This window comes from Salarias fasciatus, chromosome 7 (assembly GCF_902148845.1).
Source record: "Salarias fasciatus chromosome 7, fSalaFa1.1, whole genome shotgun sequence".
In the NCBI taxonomy this organism is placed as follows: Eukaryota; Metazoa; Chordata; class Actinopteri; order Blenniiformes; family Blenniidae; genus Salarias; species Salarias fasciatus.
In genome coordinates, this window is record NC_043751.1 from 10,041,062 (window position 1) to 10,060,160 (window position 19,099).

General features: G+C 39.8%; 4 protein-coding genes across 5 annotated transcripts; all 4 read left to right on the forward strand.

Moving 5' to 3' along the window:
* The first annotated feature begins 817 nt into the window (after positions 1–817).
* Positions 818–3,406, forward strand: LOC115391676 (troponin I, slow skeletal muscle-like). 2 transcript variants are annotated; one of them, XM_030095989.1, is made up of 8 exons: positions 818–1,001; positions 2,106–2,134; positions 2,359–2,362; positions 2,476–2,517; positions 2,607–2,738; positions 2,831–2,920; positions 3,007–3,177; positions 3,271–3,406. In XM_030095989.1, exons 2-8 carry the CDS (start codon positions 2,124–2,126, stop codon positions 3,355–3,357), a joined length of 537 nt encoding a protein of 178 aa, XP_029951849.1. In that variant the 5' UTR covers positions 818–1,001; positions 2,106–2,123; the 3' UTR covers positions 3,358–3,406. The 2 variants fall into 2 exon arrangements, with proteins under 2 accessions (XP_029951849.1, XP_029951850.1); XM_030095990.1 differs by lacking the exon at positions 818–1,001 and adding an exon at positions 1,059–1,156.
* Positions 3,407–3,971: 565 nt separating this feature from the next.
* LOC115391677 (troponin I, slow skeletal muscle-like) lies at positions 3,972–6,025 on the forward strand. The gene is made up of 8 exons (XM_030095991.1): positions 3,972–4,030; positions 4,684–4,707; positions 4,826–4,829; positions 4,930–4,971; positions 5,055–5,186; positions 5,448–5,537; positions 5,616–5,789; positions 5,905–6,025. Exons 2-8 carry the CDS (start codon positions 4,697–4,699, stop codon positions 5,989–5,991), a joined length of 540 nt encoding a protein of 179 aa, XP_029951851.1. The 5' UTR covers positions 3,972–4,030; positions 4,684–4,696; the 3' UTR covers positions 5,992–6,025.
* Positions 6,026–7,977: 1,952 nt separating this feature from the next.
* On the forward strand, positions 7,978–11,698 carry LOC115391675 (troponin I, slow skeletal muscle-like). The gene is made up of 8 exons (XM_030095988.1): positions 7,978–8,079; positions 8,785–8,815; positions 8,947–8,950; positions 9,074–9,115; positions 9,631–9,762; positions 9,883–9,972; positions 11,004–11,177; positions 11,276–11,698. The coding sequence occupies exons 2-8, from the start codon at positions 8,805–8,807 to the stop codon at positions 11,363–11,365; spliced, it is 543 nt and encodes a 180-aa protein (XP_029951848.1). The 5' UTR covers positions 7,978–8,079; positions 8,785–8,804; the 3' UTR covers positions 11,366–11,698.
* Positions 11,699–12,054: 356 nt separating this feature from the next.
* LOC115391674 (troponin I, slow skeletal muscle-like) lies at positions 12,055–14,906 on the forward strand. Its single transcript, XM_030095986.1, has 8 exons — positions 12,055–12,084; positions 12,641–12,685; positions 12,776–12,782; positions 13,180–13,224; positions 13,346–13,477; positions 13,832–13,921; positions 14,031–14,204; positions 14,360–14,906. The coding sequence occupies exons 2-8, from the start codon at positions 12,675–12,677 to the stop codon at positions 14,444–14,446; spliced, it is 546 nt and encodes a 181-aa protein (XP_029951846.1). The 5' UTR covers positions 12,055–12,084; positions 12,641–12,674; the 3' UTR covers positions 14,447–14,906.
* The last annotated feature ends 4,193 nt before the right edge of the window (positions 14,907–19,099 follow it).

Genomic DNA, 19,099 nt, shown 5'->3' on the forward strand with positions numbered 1-19,099 from the left:
GTCCCGTCACATTGTCTCAGGTTTAGCGTGTCTCTGGCTAGAAACAGAGCTCAGCTGTATCAGTTTGCACAGCACTGTGACAAACGGACAGCCAGATCATCATGTGCCACTGAAATTTTGACCAGAATAGACTGCAGAGGTTGTGTTTGATCTACCCTGTGTGTGAGAGCGGTGTCATGGTGATTATCATCACGGAGTGAATCAAAAATACACTTGGATTCAGTTCAACTGCCCTCAGTCGAGGCTGTGACCTCCTGCTGGGATCAGAATTATGGAAATATTTCACTTAACCCCTGTATATAACTGACAAAATAAACTAATAAACTGTTTATACACCAACTTAAAAAGTTTTCAACTTAAAAAAGACAACTTTTTGGATTTTTTTTGGTGAAACTTCCAAGAAAAGTTTGAGGAGAAATACACAAAACAGAAATGTTGTATTAAACCATCAGTCTGAGAGCAAGTTGCTTCTGCCCAGCATCTACCTGACTGGAATCACTCTGCCTGAGCCCAGACTGCACCCTGTGATGTGACAGTGGCAAATAAACATCCTCGCTGGCACTATACCATAAGCCTGGCATTTTGCAAGAAGCACCAATAAAATCCAGATTCTCTTCACGAGGCGCGTCTGTGATTCTGGCATTGCGTGCTATTTTCTGTCAGAACACGGTGAGCACACACCGTCGCGTAAATTTAAAAAGTGAGCACGCTCTGAGCGCCTGGCATCCGCTGGCACCGCAGCTCAGCTGTCAGTTAGGTGAGAGATGTGTGAGGTGTGCCCTTGTCCCAAACAATCACATGAAATGAATAGGTCACAGGTTGAGGGCAAATCAAATCGGGATCGTGCATTGCGAGGTAGCGATCGTCAGGTGGACGGGGGTCTATTTTAGCGAGCCATTCACATGATACTTTGAATGCATACAACTTTTACTAATGACCATAAAGTGCTTTTCCTTTTCCGGACTCCTCACTGCTCTGTCTGATTTCTTCACGCCTTCGAGGTAAGCAGCACGCAGCAATCAATCTGGTATTTACCAGAAGATACTAGCCAGATTTATTGTGGACACTAAAAGGTAGTCTTACACTTGACGCTGTGGGATTAAGCCATCCGGCGGATCACCTCTTCTCCTGGTCCGACAGCAGTTCAGCGACTTAAGTACCTGTCATTATTGCTCTATGTTGTCAGGGTCAAGTCAAATCTGGCTTTAGGGAGCATTTACAACTGCGTGTGCCTGATAGGGATTCTGCTGCAAGCATTCATAGGGAATCCAAGCTATGTTGCCACTTTTGTCAAGGTGTTAGAGGAGCTTTCTGATCACAGTTTGACTTCCACGACTTTGCACGCTACTTGATTATCTCGTGATCTTCTAAGTGAGGAGATATAACCTTAGACTATGTAACAGTCAAGCAGCTGATAATAAGTGATATTTGTTTCTTTGTTGAGATTCAGTCTCAGATATGTATTTTCTTTCATCTTCCCCAAAAATATTTTACTGCTTTTAATAATAAAAGAAAAACACCAAGGTTAAGTTAATGAAATAAATCCAGTAATGCGATTTAAAAACTAATAGCAAGAAAATTCATTGTTGTTTGAGGACATATAAAATAGTCGGTTCAGCCTGATTGTTGCTTCTGCCAGCTGACAGTTTTCTGCAGACCAGCTTTGTTTTTGCTTTGGCTTTGAAATATCCACACCACTTTGTTTTCTCTGCAATTATAAAGGCCACAATGAAGTGGAGGCACGGCATGAAAGCATGAGGACAATGTTTCCAAATATAACCGCGCATGAAGCGGCTGGCCGGCCTTTTTAAGTGCAGTGTTGTCCTGAATTGAAATTGAAATTGCTGAAACAAAACTATTCAATTTGGATTCACAAATCACAAAAACAACAGCAAACAGCTGGAATAAAGATAGGCTTTACTAGTTATGTGTGCAGATTATTTCTCAAATGAGTGCAATAAAATTATCCAAGCCCAGAATACATATTTGTATAACACTCATATGTGACAAACAAAAATGTCATTTTTGTAAATTCAAAAGTTGTGTGATATTATGTGTTAAATACCAAATAATCCATTGATGATGGTCGTCTTTCTATTCAAAAGGTACTGAAAGCTGCAGCCATGTCTGAGGGGTGAGTATCACCTTCTTAATATGACATAAGAAAATATTCAAAATGTTTAAATATATAAATATCCATAACACGCAGACAGAAAAGTAAAGTTTGGTTCCCTTTTGTACATTTGATGGGTCTTCTTTTCTTTTCTACTTGTTTGGAGAAAACACTAATCCTTTTCTGAAATTACAGTTTCAAATACTGTTTTTATCGTTTCCTTTTCATGACCCTTGATGATGAAGACCGGTGAGAATGAAATGTTTTCAACATTCATTCCAAATTTTTAATACATCTCACTTGACTTTTATTAGCTAAGCTTACATTTCTTTTGTGTTGATGTGTTTTCTTCTTCCTCACAGAAAAAAAGTAAATACTCGGCTACGCGCCGCCTGCAGCTGAAGGTCAGTACTGTAAACCTGGATGCCACAGTCACTAGCATGAAGGTGCATTTTGTATTGATTTATTAAATGAAAGCCTCGCCGTCTTTCAGTCCAAACTCCTGAAGAAGGCAGCCTCTATGCTGGTCGTTGAAGGTGAGCAGAAGAAGCAGGAGAAAGAAAGAGTTGTCAAAGAGAGCTTCCCTCCTCTGCAGCTGTCAGGTCTGTCAGTCCAGGAGCTCCAGGTACTTTCGCCGCAATCACGCCGCGTCACGTCGCATCACGCCGCTGTTGTTTGACATGTATGTGTGATTGCTGGCTTTTCCTTTATCTGCAGGACCTCTGCAAACAGCTACACAGTAAGGTGGACGTCGTGGACGAGGCGCGTTACGACCTGGAGGTCAAAGTAGTCAAGAATGAGACGGAGGTACAGCACAGGCAAATGGGACGTGAACGAAGCCCATAAAGCGTTTTTAGTGGCCTGTCAGCAAACCGTGATGTCTGTTGCAACAGATCGAGTCCCTGAGGCAGAAGGTCATTTCGCTAAAGGGTGCAAAGAGGCCCAGCTTGAAGAGGGTGAAGAAAACAACGGAGGACGTGCTGGGCGCCTTCAGCGACTCCTCCAAACTCATGAAGGCTGACTTCAAGGCCAACCTCAAGACAGTGAAGAAAGACGAGGAAAAGGTCAAATCACTCAAAAGTCTGCAGAAATTACAGAGAAGCCGTTATCATACAGACTGCCGTACCTTGGTTTTTTTTTTTGTCGTTTCTTCACAGAGGGAAGAGGTGACGGACTGGCGTAAAAACGTGGAGGCCATGTCCGGCATGGAGGGCAGGAAGAAACTCTTTAACGCCGGGCAATAAAAAAACAACTCAAGATAAACTAAGATATGCTGGTGTCACATAATATTTGCAAAACCTATTCACTGGTATGCAACATTCTAAGTTTTTTTTTTTAATCATCCTATTTATTGCTCTAAATTTACAATAAAATTCCAATTCACGTAATAAACAACACTGGTTTAAACTGACGTAAACTTGCATGTAATAAACAAAAGATGGAAGCAAAAATATTAACTGTGCAATAACTGTACTGTCCGCTACCTAAAAGCTGAGTGTCTTTCACAGTGCAGTATTTCTATCACACTGAGGATGGCGCTGTACAACCTGTAACCTGAAGCTGATTAAACAGTCATGATCAGAAGTCTGGACTGTCCCTTTATTTATTTTTTCTTCCATTTTAAACAGTATCATTCAGCTCAGTCAGATGTTTTTTTTCTACCACTGCTGGTAATCTTGATGCACTGGAACAGGAGGCAGCGTGTTGTTAACTTTCCCCCCCCTCCTGTAGGTGAAGCTGGAGTTATGAAACAGAGTTGTAGTGAAATACAGTACAGGAGCTGTCAGGAAAGGCTATTTTAGCTGGCCACTCACAGGAAGCAAAAGAAGCCATAAAATTTGACTTGAGTTTACACGTTGTCAGTGAAAGACTGAGACTGATCACTTCGACTGCGTTTTCCTCGGGGATATAAAAAAGGTATGTCGATGCATCTCATAGTGGAATTATCAATAATGCATGCACACTTTTCACCTGCGACATGCAGCGAAATGATGGGACAGGAAGTGAGTTTCAGTGCAAGGAGGGGAACAAAAAAACAAATTAGGAATTTGTGAAATATAACATTTCATAAAAATAAACAATTTTGCACATTTCTGAAATCAAGAATGGTTGTGATCTAAATGCCCAGGTGGAATTTTGCTATTTGCTCTACCAGTAATCCAATACAAAGTTTCTTTTTTTCCATCTTTGTTTTATGCTTTCTTATGTAAATATGTTAGATTGTTTAACTCTTCTACTTAACTACTCATACAGCTATACATGTACAAACTCCAACTGGGATTTGTTATTGTGGAATATTTCTTGAAATATTCACAGCACTCAAACCTGCAGTGTTCCTAATTTAAAGGCTTAATGGCGGCATGTTGTCATTTGTCTCAGTCAGCAGTAAGGACACACGGAGAGCGACATCTGAAATGCAGAAAAGGAACAGCAGGAAATATTTCTGTGACTGTTTTTTTTTTTTGCAACAATTAAAAAAAAACATTGATTATGTATTAGAAGCATAATGCTTCCTGTTACTGACACACAAATGTTGTGGCTTAAGTGTCATTGCACTCTGTTTTTTACAGACAAAAGCCAGCCATGTCTGAAGCGTAAGCATATTTCTTTGAATTCTCTTAATTTGCATATTTAATACATGAGTAACACAAACTATTAAAAATGTCCAAACTAATCATTTTTCTTCTTTCTCCAATTTTTTTCCATCAAAAGTCCGGTAAGTTGAATGAAAATCAGTATAACTTAGAAAAGAGCATAATAATATTATCGTGTCTTGTTGAATTTTAAACTGATTTTTTTTTCCTTTGATTTTGTAGAGAAAATCAAAGATCTCTGCATCACGCAGACTGAATCTCAAGGTATTGTCCTGTGTGTCTTTGCAACATGAACTTTTTTTTCTTTTTTGGAAATTCACTTCGTTCTTGCTTCTCTTGGGATTCAGACGAAGCTGCTGAAAATGGCGGCGGTGATGCTGGAGAAGGAGAAGGAGCAGAAGCAGCTGGACAGAGACGCCGCCCTGCAGGAGAGGGTTCCTCCACTGCAGCTGTCTGGTTTGTCCCTTCAGGACCTTCAGGTATGCCGCAGGTCGCTGCGTGAGATGCTCGCCGCTGAAGCAGCATTGCTGAGATGCTCCACACATAAGCACCTCTAGTGTCTGTGCTGCGGATGCCGCGCACGCACAGCATTCGTGGGCCGAGCCGTCTAACCGCCAAACTATTAAAAAACAATATATAATATCATGTGGGAAATATAAACGATCTTTCATCGACACGCTGATTCAAGGGAAATGTTGTGAAGTTCAGTGAAGCCGGAGCTTTGTTTTCTCTGCCTCCAGACTCTGTGCAAAGACCTGCACCAAAAGATCGATGTGGTGGATGACGAGCGCTACGACATTGAGGCGAAGGTGGTCAAAAATGAAAAGGAGGTGTGTATTCATTAACACGCTCGTGATAATTTGCAGGATGCCTTTGCTGCTTTGGACTCACACTCTGGTCTCCTGCAGATAGAGAATCTTTCTCTGAAGATCTTCGAGCTGAAGGGTAAGATGAAGCGGCACGCTCTCAAGAGGGTGAAGATCTCCGCTGACGCCATGCTGGGAGCTCTGCTGGGTGCAAAGGTCAAAGAGTCCGTGGACTTCAAGGCCAACCTCAAGACTGTGAAGAAGGAGGAGGAGAAGGTACGTTTGGAAACGACACATCAACTTTTAAAGCTTCAAGTTATGTGGGTGGGCATTTTGAAGTAGCTGTGTTAAAATACATGATCACCGAGAACCGTTTCTTTCCCGTCAACAGAAAGAGGAAGTGACTGACTGGCGTAAGAACGTGGAGGCCATGTCTGGCATGGAGGGAAGGAAGAAGCTGTTTGACGCCGGACAATAAATGTACATTTTGGTCCAGTGAACGCACAAATAAAGTTATTCAGTGAGTGACAGTCGCGATGGAAACACAGTGTGTATAAGGGGGTGTGTGTATGTGTATAGGCATCAAAAAAAGGTTCAAAGGGATGTGATTGTATATTTTGGTTGTGCTGTTTTCTGGTTTTATGGTGTTGACACATGTAAAGCTTTACTGTTTAGCTGTCTAAACTCATCTCAGAAATTACTGTGTACTGAAATGTCTGAATAAACAATTCTGATGGAGAGATATGCCTCGTTTTTCCTTTTACACAGTTACAATTCACGATCTTTCTTCTCTGAAACTAAAGCGGAGTGACAAAAATATGACATGAGTGTTAAAACTTGACACAAAACCAAAACCAGCAGGTGATTTCAAGACATCAGATTCCATCATATCAAAGCAGAGAGCTTTCTGTGACCTTCAGCGGGAATCTTTTCATAAATCTGGTGAATCTGGTTAGTTAGGCTGATATTGAAACATACTGCTGGACTCAAGTCTGCATTATCTCATGCTCACAACTCTTAATTAAAAAAAAATGCTATGACCACATTAGGAACAGTAATATCTATTAGTTACACTATTAGTTGCTACGTGAAATGGAGGGCTGTGTTCGACGCTCCAGCAGAGCAGGGACACATCACTGACACCCCTGGATTAGAATAATATTAAGTAACGATTTGGCGTGCAGCTGAGAAGCGCGGAGGGTGGAGGAATACTGCTGTTTGATTGATCCTGACAGGGTGGATTAGAGCGTGAGCGATAGCTGCAGAAACTACTTTAGCTGCTTCTGTTCTGGTTATTTTAGTTCAAGCTTATATGACCTGATTACAGAAACTATAAAATACATTCTGAACTCAAAGAAGACAAACAGTGTTCCAGTTTGGTCTGATCCTGTTTGTTGTTTTGTGGGGCACAGAGGAACCATCTGACCTTGAAGCTTCATTTTATTTCACAGATCATTTTGCAGTTTACATTGATTTGGCATCTATACTGCAGATAATTAGTACAGATTCTTACACCTCTCAACAAAACCATGCAGTGTCTATTAGCTGTAACCGCAACAGTCCTGCTTCAAAACAAATGTTAAGAAGCGACTAAAAATAGCATTTGACCCACGATGGGCACTTGACTATTCTTGTTTAATTGTTTCTGGCTCTGATACTTGCAAGGGCACGAGTCACAGCCTCTTGAGTGAACGTTTGACTCCCTGCTACAACGCTGACGCAGACTGAACTCGCTGCTGGCTCAGTTTACAAAGGGTTGTGCCCCGACACGCACCTGTCCTTTTTCCTCTGCTCCCCGAAATAAAGCTGGACCAAGCTTTGCCTTTGCTCTCCCCTCCAAGGTGCTCCTCTAGCGTGTTATCAGGCTCCAGTCATCCTTTATCCTTCATTCAATGCAATTATGTTGTATTTACAGCAATTCATCAAATACATATATGAACTGTGTTTTTGCAAATAGTTGGTGAAGCATGAACAAACCAATGAAAATGTGGTTTATTTTAACGATTCACAGTTCTGAGCAAGACCAACCAGACACATGGAATCGATGAGAGAGAATCAATCTCAGGTGGTGACATGATCAGATGTCTATAGATGGACATCTTAGGCATCTCCTTGTCCTATAAATAAATGTCCATAAACATGTGGATGCTGCGGTTACGCGCTGATTTCTTCCCACTGCCTGACTCCTTAACGACTTGATGCCAACATGAAGCGGCAGGACCTGGTCGAACTCGTGACACTGACCCAGCGCGAGGTTAGTCACCTCTCGGAGTGCTTACTGACACTTCGGCTAACAGGTGGAGCAGAAACCTCGCAAGATGGCCAAATGCCTAAGCCCATAAACGAACTTTTATTGCCTCCTTTCCTGTTTGAATATTGTGGCGATGCTATTTGCAACGGTAAATGTCACTGCTGTTGGGACACGCCGCAGCGGCGGCACAGACAGGACTCTATTTTAGTGAGCCATTCATATTTAGCACAGACACTATAAATCTGATTGATATTTCTCCATTGTCTCTCAGAAAGTCCACGCTGCCTCTCTCACACACTTTTCTTCGGTTCTGAGGTACGTCTGAAGGAGCCGCCGGTCCTCAGCTGGGCACAGATCTGTAAGATATTTGGTGGGGTGATAATAACGCTGCTGAATTCTGTGAATGCTCGTTGGTATGCTCTAACATTCACTAAGACAACGTCTAATTAAGAAGAGCGTTGCGTGCTTTGGTGTTTCACTGCGATATTGCTACTGTTAACATTAACGCCGGGCTGGACGTTGTTACGTGCCTGTGGATTATCTGGTCAGTCACCTTTTTTGTCACCTCTGCAGAAACTCTCATCAGTTATATTAACACATGCACAGTCTCAGCACTGCTGGACGCAAACGCAAGAAAGGCCAGGATCATTTTCACCACGTGTTTGCTATTTAATTTTCAGCTTTGTCATAAAACGTGTTTAAATGTGTTGAAGCATCTGTCTCCCACTGCTGATACTTTTTGAATATGCATGAGATTAAAAAGACATTTGAATCTCTGATGTGTGGGGATGTGGTAGGAGAGCTACTGAACCTCCTCTGACATATATAGGAGAGTGAATAATAAATAACATCGAGCACCCAGCTTGTCCGTGAATGTTCAGAGTGGTTAAAATACTTTGCAGCGTGCAGCTCCACTGAACAGCTCCTGAAGGAGCTGACAATTTATTTCACGTGTGAACATGATGCAGGAAGTCGACAATGGTTGACGTGCTTTATTTTACATTTCCTTTCTAATTTCAGAGCAGGAATAAAAGACCACCATGGGGGATGCGTAAGTACTTTCATTTTTGGTTTAACTGCACTTTTCTATTTAGAGATAAATACAAAAAAATATATTATGTGACTTTGGATTCATTGGAAATCTGTTTGTGTATTTTTATCTCTTTTCAAATGTCTCAACAGACCTGTGAGTACCTCCCATACAGCATGTTTAATACATTGCCTTTTTTTTGTTAAATTCATTAACAAATACACATAGAAACGCATCTCAAATGGAGACTATATGAAGTGTCTTGTGTATGAATTTCAGAAAAAATCAAAGATCTCCTCCTCCCGAAGGCTGGGGTTAAAAGTAAGTCCAATTTAATGTGGTTTCTAACAATGTCAGTGTGAGGAACTAGACTTGATCAATATGAAAACTCTGACGCAAAAACAGCTTTAAAACGCATTTTTAAATTTAAGTGACAGAATGTATTTCATTATAGCACAAAACACTTTGTCCAGCTGTCTGTCAGGGGAACAATGTGTGCTGTGTGCAACGTGTCCGAATTTCATGTGCGGCTAATTCATTGATGAACATTCTTTAGGGGTAATTGAGTGGGGCAGTGGTCCGGAGGTTAGGGAAGCAAACCTACAACCAAACATTTGCTGGTTTGAATTCCGCTGCTGACAGGCACCACCGAGCAAGCAGAAAACTGCTGCTTTCTGGATCACATGACCTGCATGTTCGAACCTGCAGATCCAGCAGCAATACTCTAAAGATGATGAAGCAATGTGATACTTCTGTTGATTTTTATTTTGATTAAAAAAGAAATGTTATTTTGACTGGACTGGAAAAAAGTACTGATTGTAAGACGTCTCGGTCAGATTCGACTGCTGGCAGTGGCGGCTCAGATGCTGCAGGAGGAGACGGAGCAGAAGAAGCAGGAGAGAGAAGCATCTCTGCAGGAAAGACTTCCTCCTCTGGACCTGTCTGGATTATCTCTACAAGACATGATGGTATCTCAGTTTCATCTTTTCCTTTCAACAGTGGCACCTTTTTAAAAAAAAAAAAAAAAAAAAAATGTTCTGATTTCATGAGGGCATGATTTCTCTCTTTTTTTTTTTTTTAATCCTCAGGAACTTTGCAAAGAACTGCATCACAAGATTGATGTTGTAGATGAGGAGCGGTATGATATCGGCCTAAAAGTTTCCAAAAACGATCAGGAGGTGAGCAGCTCAAGACAAAAAAAGGAAAAAAAAAAACTTGCATGTGTGTTGACTTTTTTTTTTTTTTACGTTAAAGCAATGTCTGAAGTTGAGGGTGAAAGTATGAACGACTAAATGTTGCCACCAAGTGGCAACACGGTTAAAACACATGTAGGATGATAAAATGACGCTGCGCATGAAACCAGGTTCTTTCACTGACAACAGCAAAAAATCACGACCACAAAGCAAGCGAGAAAGAAATAAAACTGACCAGTAGTTGTGGTTTTGAGCTGCAACACATCTAACTCTGACACATTGTTCATTTTTAGTGTATTTGATACATTGTTATTGTTATTATAACAGCCAGATGTAACAAAGTATTTGTACTTACTGCTTCTGCTTTTACAGATTTTTGACATCTTATGACTTTAAATTCATTTTTGCTTCTGTAACGGAGATATTATTTCTTCATCAATCAGTGTTTCTTTTTCTTTACACATACATTGGTTCCTCTTGAATAAAGCATGATCAGCACTTCTGCCAATTACGGACATTTCTGTTTTATGGAATGACCTTCTTAATATCACGTAATACCAAATGTTGCCTCCGACTGAGCTATGAGCACATCGTCTGCAAATCGTCTTCTTGTCGTATTTTAAACATCTGCAGCATTGTGTTTTAGCTACTTTTGGAGGCATATGCAGTGCTGTGATTCTGAATTAATAATAATGACTTAGTAGCAAGAAAAACTACAGCAACTGAAAAAAACATTTAGCCTTTAATATAATCTTTCATTTTAGATTATTTGACCAAACTACAAGATCAGTTATTTTGATTTATCAACAAATATTAATTTTAAAAAATGTAAAACACCAGCCTCCGTAAATTTTAAGTTAAATTACAATGTCAGGGATAAAACCAGAGGAAAAAGCTGTTTATTTAAGCTGTTGGAATGTATCGAATATTTGTGTTGATGTGATAAATAACAATGACTTTAATTTGCCTCACAAAGACTAAATGGAAATGCTAATCCTCTCTAATCCAACGGCCAGATTGAGAACATGAATCTGAAGATCACCGAGATTCAGAGCAAGTTCAAGAAGCCGAACCTGAAGAGAGTGAAGATCTCTGCCGAGGCCATGCTGAACGTCCTGCTGGGCTCCAAACACAAGGAGTCCGTCGACTTCAAGGCCAACCTCAAGACGGTCAAGAAGGAGGAGGAGAAGGTGAGCGTGGCTCTCGCTTTAACGTCTCCTCAACCCACAGGTGGCTGCTGTGTTTGGACGAAAACGTGTTTTATCTTGACTGTGACTCCCTCCAACAGAAAGAGGAGGTCACTGACTGGCGTAAGAACGTGGAGGCCATGTCTGGCATGGAGGGCAGGAAGAAGCTGTTCGACGCCTCTGGAAATTAAAGAATATGTTTAATGTCAACACCATCAATGATACATAAAGTCAAGGGAAGGCAGTCATGTCGTCTTGAACAAGAAGCAGCTTCACGTATGAAAAGTGCAAGTGATTGACTATTTCACAAACTGTTTACTTGTCCTGATGTTTGTGTTTTACTAAACATGCTAATTGTCTGAAGCTCTTCAATCGGCCATCGGAGGGCAGCAGAGTTCTTTCTGAAGCAGACAGAGGCCTCAGCCTGCATGTTGATGCTGGAGAAATACTGTTTGTTAACAACTGCTACTTTCAGCTACATTACCACGTTTTTACTTTGCGTATTTACAACATTTTAAACTGAATTACCCATTAAAGATATTCCTGGAAAAGCCTACGGTTGCTCTTTCTTGCTGAGGTTGATGGACTCAACAGCAACGCTGCAGTGTTTGTTTGTTTCTCGGTTTGAGTTGACAAATTAAAGAGTGACCTGAAGCTCTTTCAAACTTCACCGTCGCCTGGGTCACAAGGAGAAGGAGGCGCCAAGAAAACCTCACAGGTGGACAGTCCAGAAAGAACTTCCAGGCCGCATGCATGTGGGTTATAGGAGACGCCGTGCAAGAATGGCGAGGACAGAGGGTCTATTTTAGTGAGCCACTCACATGAGCGCCGGAATCTATATATCTACCCTCTTTCTTGCCTCTGCGTCTCAGAAAAAGCCGACTGAGTGTAAAATCACCGACTGTATAAGGTAAGATCTTGTTTTTTCCTTTAGATCAGTGAATCAAGAAATGATGAGAGATTTTTCTGAGAAATCCAGAAAGACATTTCCTGATGTTAGTTCAAATTCATCAATATTTAAAAAGAACACACAATGTTTTCCTGCAAAACATTGTTTCAAACAGTTGTTATTTAAAAAAAAAAAAAAAGGTCTCAGGTGTTGTAGTTAATATTCAGCATTTCATCATTTCTTTACAAATGGTTGAAATATGCTGATTTTAAGTTAAAGCTATAATTGGCACAAAAACTATGTATTCGACCTATTTGTGTTACTACTGACTTCTTTGGTTTATATGAATTTTACTTGGCTTAATAATTTCTTATCTTGTGACTTTTATGATATGGAAGGATTGACCTTTGTACAATGTCAAACGTTTTTACGTGGTTTGCTCAGTAAACTATCATGCAGCGACAGTCTAATCAAACTTAAAGGGAGTTCGGAACAACAAGAGAAACAACTGGAAAAAAAAATACACACAAAAACGTAAAGTCATATTTATCTCTTCATTAATTCTCTCTATCTATAGATTTGATAAGCAGCAGGGTCCCAGAACTGCAGCTATGTCTGAAGCGTAAGTTTACAGTAACTTTCAGTCCATTCTAATTCATATTCAGTATGTCAGATCTCACTGTATCTCTGTCTTATCTCTGTTTTCTTACAGAGCTCCGGTAAGTTAGCTTGGTTTCATTTCTTTTTCTAATGTTTTTACAAGCAAATGTAACATTTTAACAGCTGGTTTGTCAACAGAATATCACTACACTAATCAAGTAACAGACTGTTTTAATAAATAAAAATGTAGACCCAACAAAATGTTGATTTACAGGAATGATGTGGTTAAACTACTTACATTGCTGTCAGAATGAGCTATAATGATACAGAAAAAAACCAACAACAAAAGCATCTGTTTGTGTTCTATTTAAACATCATTGAAGTGAGTGTTCATCTGTGTTTATGCTGCCTCTTATTCAACACTAAACAGATTCCTTAACATCTTCCGAATGCTGGAAAACCCGATGCACACTGCGAAGGCTTTAAATAAAGTCTCTATTGTCTGTCTTTTTCTAGAAACCAAAGCCCAAAATCTCTGCATCTCGCAGACTCTTCTTGAAGGTATTCTATATGAAATGAACTGACAGCAGCTGCAAAAAGCTGCCCAGGAATTTACCGTCTTTGAGTGACGTAAATCAAACACTGACAGCTTGACTGAGAGATAATTCTGTATGTGTGCCAGACCAAACTCCTAAAGAAGGCCATGGTCATGCTGGAGAGCGAAAAGCAAACGAGAAAAGACGAACGAGAGAGAATCCTCACTGAGAAAGTGCCGTCCCTTCAACTGTCAGGCCTGTCTGTGCAGGATCTACAGGTACACACTCCTCTGAAGAATTTCAATCGGGTGTCTGGTCATGTTACTGAAGGAAGTCAATGTAAGTCTGATCCATATGGATACGGAAGAACCTGCAGAGGTTTTAAAGTAGCTCACCCACCACTCTGACAACCCCCGAGTCAGTACCAACAACACTATCTCAAACTTCAGGAGGTTTTTAAGAGATAGGGTTTAGTGATATTTCATATATAATAATCAAAAAATCACTTTAAAAACTGATGAAGACTGGTTTAGACTGATCACATCGTTCATAAATAATTCCTGGAGTTTTATTTCTGTCAATATTTCTATGAAATGATCTCGACCGATGAAGCTACAAGTTTCTGTTCACAGAATCTTTGCAAAGAGCTCCACCAGAAGATTGATGTGGTTGATGAAGAGCGATACGACGTTGCTTCTAAAGTGTCAAAAAATGACACCGAGGTGAGTCATTCTCAATTTATATCAAGCACAGACTGATGCATTTACATCCCACGATGCAACATGAAAACGTGAAATACTTCTCTGTATTTGTTGCATGTTCTGGGAAAAGATACAAGACCTGAGTCAGAAGATCTATGAGCTGAAGGGCAAGATGAAGAGGCCAAACCTGAAGAGGGTGCGCGTGTCCGCTGACGCCATGCTGGGAGCCCTGCTGGGTGCAAAGGTCAAAGAGTCGGTGGACTTCAAGGCCAACCTCAAGACTGTGAAGAAAGAGGAGGAGAAGGTAAGGCCTTCACCTGTGCTGTGTGGTCACTTCTTTTAATTCATCAGGTCTCAGTAGTACCTGCGTGCACTGACCTCAAGTCCAGATTCAACCAAAACAAACATTTATGTGTTCATATTAAAAACAAGAGAAAAATTCTTGCTCTCGTTCCACAGAAAGAGGAAGTGACCGACTGGCGTAAGAACGTGGACGCCATGTCTGGGATGGAGGGAAGGAAGAAGCTGTTTGATGCTGGCCAGTAGATCTAAAGTAAACACGGATGCTCTGGAGCCGCAGGTGTCACTTTATTATGGCAGGATAAATGACGACCACTTTAAGTGTTGATTTCGGCACAAGTTCATGTTACGAGTGTTTGTGTAACTGTAACTGAACACGCAGTGTTGACTTCAAGTGCAATGAACAGACACGTCATGAAAGCATATGTATGTTTTGTTCTTGTAGTTAGAATCTTATATATGCATGCACGCAGCAGCACTTCACATGTAATCTTGCTTCTTGACCTGATGTATGAGAACATCCATAATACTCACAGGAATTGCAGATGGATTTTATGATTTAAAACAAGAAAAGAAAAATCATATTTGTCCTATTTAAAAGAATGAATGCACATTCCAGGGGCAGCTAATGTTCTAGTCAGCTATTCATGGAGTCATGTCAATGTGGGCGTCCTTGAAAATCACTGTGGTATCAACCTTATTTATTGAGACGACAACGGTGTCAATACTTATTTAACAAACAATAAAACACATTTGACACTGCTATATGTGTTTGATCTTCTTACAATATAAAAGCGAAGTAAAGAAGCAGTCAGATTTGTTGCTTCATTGTGTTAAACTTCATCACACACCCAAACTTAAATGAACAGTTCAATATCAGATGTTTGAAATGAGGCTTTGTGGTTCTGTGTAGTGGTGAGTACACTCATATCAAGAAAAAAGGACATATCTTGAGCAACATCTCAACGTCAGAAATGATTTGTTTACATAAAAAGAAAGCAAAATGTATTCAACAAGAACTCATTTATTGATGAATCCTCTAAACGTTTCTGATAAAACACACGAGCAAAGCCTTTCCCACTTCTTGCTGAATCTCTGTTTTTCAATGAACATTTACTTTTGTTCTAATGACAGAGGGCCTCATTTTCAGAATCAAATGAGGTGCAATTATGAGCATGAGCACAACATGCAACCCCAAGCCATTTCTTGTGGTCACACACACCAAGAAGAGTGTTGTGCAACTGAGAAAAGTGGCTCATCTGCTGTCGTGCTGCAACGATGAATGATCAACATCTGACCAGTCAGCACAGAGGAGGTAGATATGAATAAAGTTTGACGCACTACAACAAGCAGAATCATGCATGTGCATCACTATGAGACTTCAGCTAAACCATTAGACTGACTGATCGAGCAAAAATCATTGCAAAGCTTCTTTTTCCAAGTAAGAAGTTATTTTCTTTCATTAGTACCTTGTAAAAAAAACTTTGCCACTATTCAGACTTGGTACAAGTAACGATAACTTAATCGAATGCTAATTTTCAGTAAATAAAGTACGTCCAAAATGTAAGGAAATCTGTGTTTTGTAAATGATTTCGTTGTTGTAGCAACGTGCCCAGACAAAATTCTAAAGTCTTTCAACTTCCCTTTTGAATGCAACCACATTTGTGAGGATATTTAATGCGATGAGCAGCAGAGTGGGTTGTGGGTTGTGTCCATGGAAAATATGTCATATCTTTCCTGCCATTGATAGATTTATAAGACTAAACTGAAACAAACTGCTTTCCTTTGTAATTAACTCTTGTTTGGTGGTTTGAATGATTCTGAAGCAAAACACACTGGCAATTCATCATTTCATTTCCTGACAAGCAAGAACATCAGGAGCATGAGACAGAACCATACAGAGCCACAGCAGCCTGGCATTTCTTCCTCATGGGTTCCATCAGTGGGACGGATCCCAACCTTCAACCAGCATTTCCACAAGCTCAAAGGAAAGTTGTTTCACACGGGCAGAAAAAAAAAAATTGGTAAACATTTCAAAGGCACAACCCACATGCTCAGCTCTGCAGCTCATCTCACGAATGCATGCTTCTTACCAATGTGGAACCATTTAGAAGGGATAAAAACAAATTATTCAATGTTATTCAATTCAAATCTTCTTACTTATTTGTGCGTGGTGTTGTAGAATATCAACACCATGATTTGAAGTAAAAACTGTGATTATACCAGTAACTGGGACGCCACAACACTAAAGAAATATTTATTTTCAGTAACTTTCAACACTGGTGGCTGGTACAGTAAGGTGTTGATTTAGGGGGTTGTTATTGTGGGAAAGGGGCTTCATAATTTACTTTTGCTTTGAGAAAGGGTCGGAAAATTTCAGCTCTGGGGTTCTCTCTTAAACACATCTGTAGCAGCCTCCCGAAGCTTTCTAAAACTGATTTATAGTTTATTTGTGAATGACTTTCTTCTCACAGTTTAGGATGAAAAACTGAGAAATTAAAGTTATTGTTCAATATTTAGAAATATATACCAACTTCATTCTCTATAGTACTTGCAAGCTGCCTTTCAGAGAAAAGGTAAGCGAACCATGATTAACTCCAAATACTTAACAAACCTAGGAGGAAAAGGATTTCATTGCTGAAGGTGGACAGGCTGATGACTACCACTGCCAACAACAGCAGTTTACATGTATGCTTGATATGTGGAGAGCAGTGTTGGGCAAGTTACTTTTAGAAGTAATTAGTTATAGTTACTGGTAACTTCTCCAAAAAAAGTAACTGAGTTATTAATTGATTCCGTAACTGATGTTGTAACTAAGTTACAATATTTTAAACACAAGTAATAAATAGCCAAAGTAACTCCTGCATTACTTAAAAAAAATGCGTTTAAATATGTTAAAGAACTTGGATCCTTTCTTAATAATGGAACTTTAGGATGCTTGTTTAATTATTCATTATAAAACTGAATATTTGAATAATGAAATAAATGGACACTTGACAGAATAAATTACTTACAGGAAATGTTACATTAATCTAAATTATTCAGATGTTGCTGTGTGATAATATGAGACAAGAGGTCAATCAAATTTGATTTGTAGCTCTACACAGCTTCTCTACATTTACAAATGAATACACTTTGCACCAATTTGGCTCCTTCTTTCTGTGCATAAACTTCATGTCAGCTCAGCTGGACTCCAAACCAAGCTGAAAGCAGTGATGGTAATGGAACAGACCCTCATATTATGGCCATAACAGCAACAGTGTTGTAACGCTGGGAAAAGTAATTAGATTACTCGTTAATAAAAATAGTAACACCGCTAGTAACACCGTTTATTTTAATGCCGTTACTCCGATCACTGGTCTTGATGGTGAAGCTTAATTGAATTTAATTTAGATATGCAAATCAGGAGCTGCGCAAAATAGATTACATCATTTACAACTTTCCTGACTGAGGAGTTGGCAAGTTTTTAAGCACAGTTGTTTTGTTTTTATTAAACACAATAAGGTGTATGATTACATGTAATTTAATTATTTAGTATTTCATGTAAATATTATCATTTTACATTATGCACTTTCATTTAAATTATTATTGCATTGTAATATGTATAACACAGCTCAACATTCAATTCAATTAAACTTTATGTGGTGCCAAATACAACTCAGACATTCCCAGGCACCTCTACAGTCAAAAACCCAACAGGTCCACATGAGCATAAGAGGCTGTGGAAAGGAAAAACTCCCTTTTAAAAGGAAAAAGCCTTTGTTTCATAACTACAGAAGACAGAGAGAGAGAGCATAGACTAGAAGAGAGACAGAGTGATACAACAAAAATGTTATGGTGGCATTTTTAAAACATTTAATACTGTGAAAAAAAGGTTAAATTGATTTCACTCATAAAACACTTTTCAACTGCTAGAACACTCAACAAAGCACTTTTCACTTTTATCCACATTCATCCATTCACACACATATGGATGTACAGTGGATATAAAAAGTCTACACACCCCTGTTGAAATGTGAGGACGTTAAAAAATAGCAGCAAGACAAATAATCTCACAACTTTTTCCACCTTTAATAAGACCTATAACTTTTATAACGCAGTTGAGAAAACAAGCAGAAATCTTTCAGGGAGGCGAAGTCAAAATAAAACAAACTGAGACATAGTGGTTGCATAAGTCTGCACACCTTTTTATAACTGGGGATGTGGCAGTGTTCAGAATTAACCAATTTCATTGAAACTCAGGTTAAACTGGAGTCAGCAAATACCTGTCACCAATTCAAGTGCCTCTGATCAACCCCAAATGAAGTTCAGCTGTTCAAGCAGGCTTTTCCTGACATTTTTGTAGCCGCGTCTTCCAGCACAAGCCATGGTCCGCAGAGAGCTTCCAAAGCATCAGAGGGATCTCATTATTCAAAGATATTAGTCAGGTGAAGGCTACAAAAGAATTTCCAAGGGATTAAACACCACGGAACACAGCGAAGACCGTCATCACCAAGCGGAGAAAATATGGCACAACAGTGACATTACCAAGAACAGGACATCCGTCCAAAATTGATAAGACAGAAGAAAACTTGTCAGGGAGGCTGCCAAGAGGCCAACAGCAACACTGAAGGAGCTGCAGGAATTTCTGGCAAGTACTGGCTGTGTCATACATGTGACAACAATCTCACGTCTTCATGTGTCTGGGCTATGGGGTAGGGTGGCAAGACGGAAGCCTTATCTTACAAAGAAAAACATCCAAGCCCGGCTTCATCTTGCAAGAAGACACCTGAAATCTCCCAAACACATGGGAAAATGTGTTATGGTGTGATGAAACCAAGGTTTCACTTTTTGGATGTAATTCCAAAAAGGTATATTTGGCACAGAAAGAACACTGCACATCACCAAAATAACACCGTA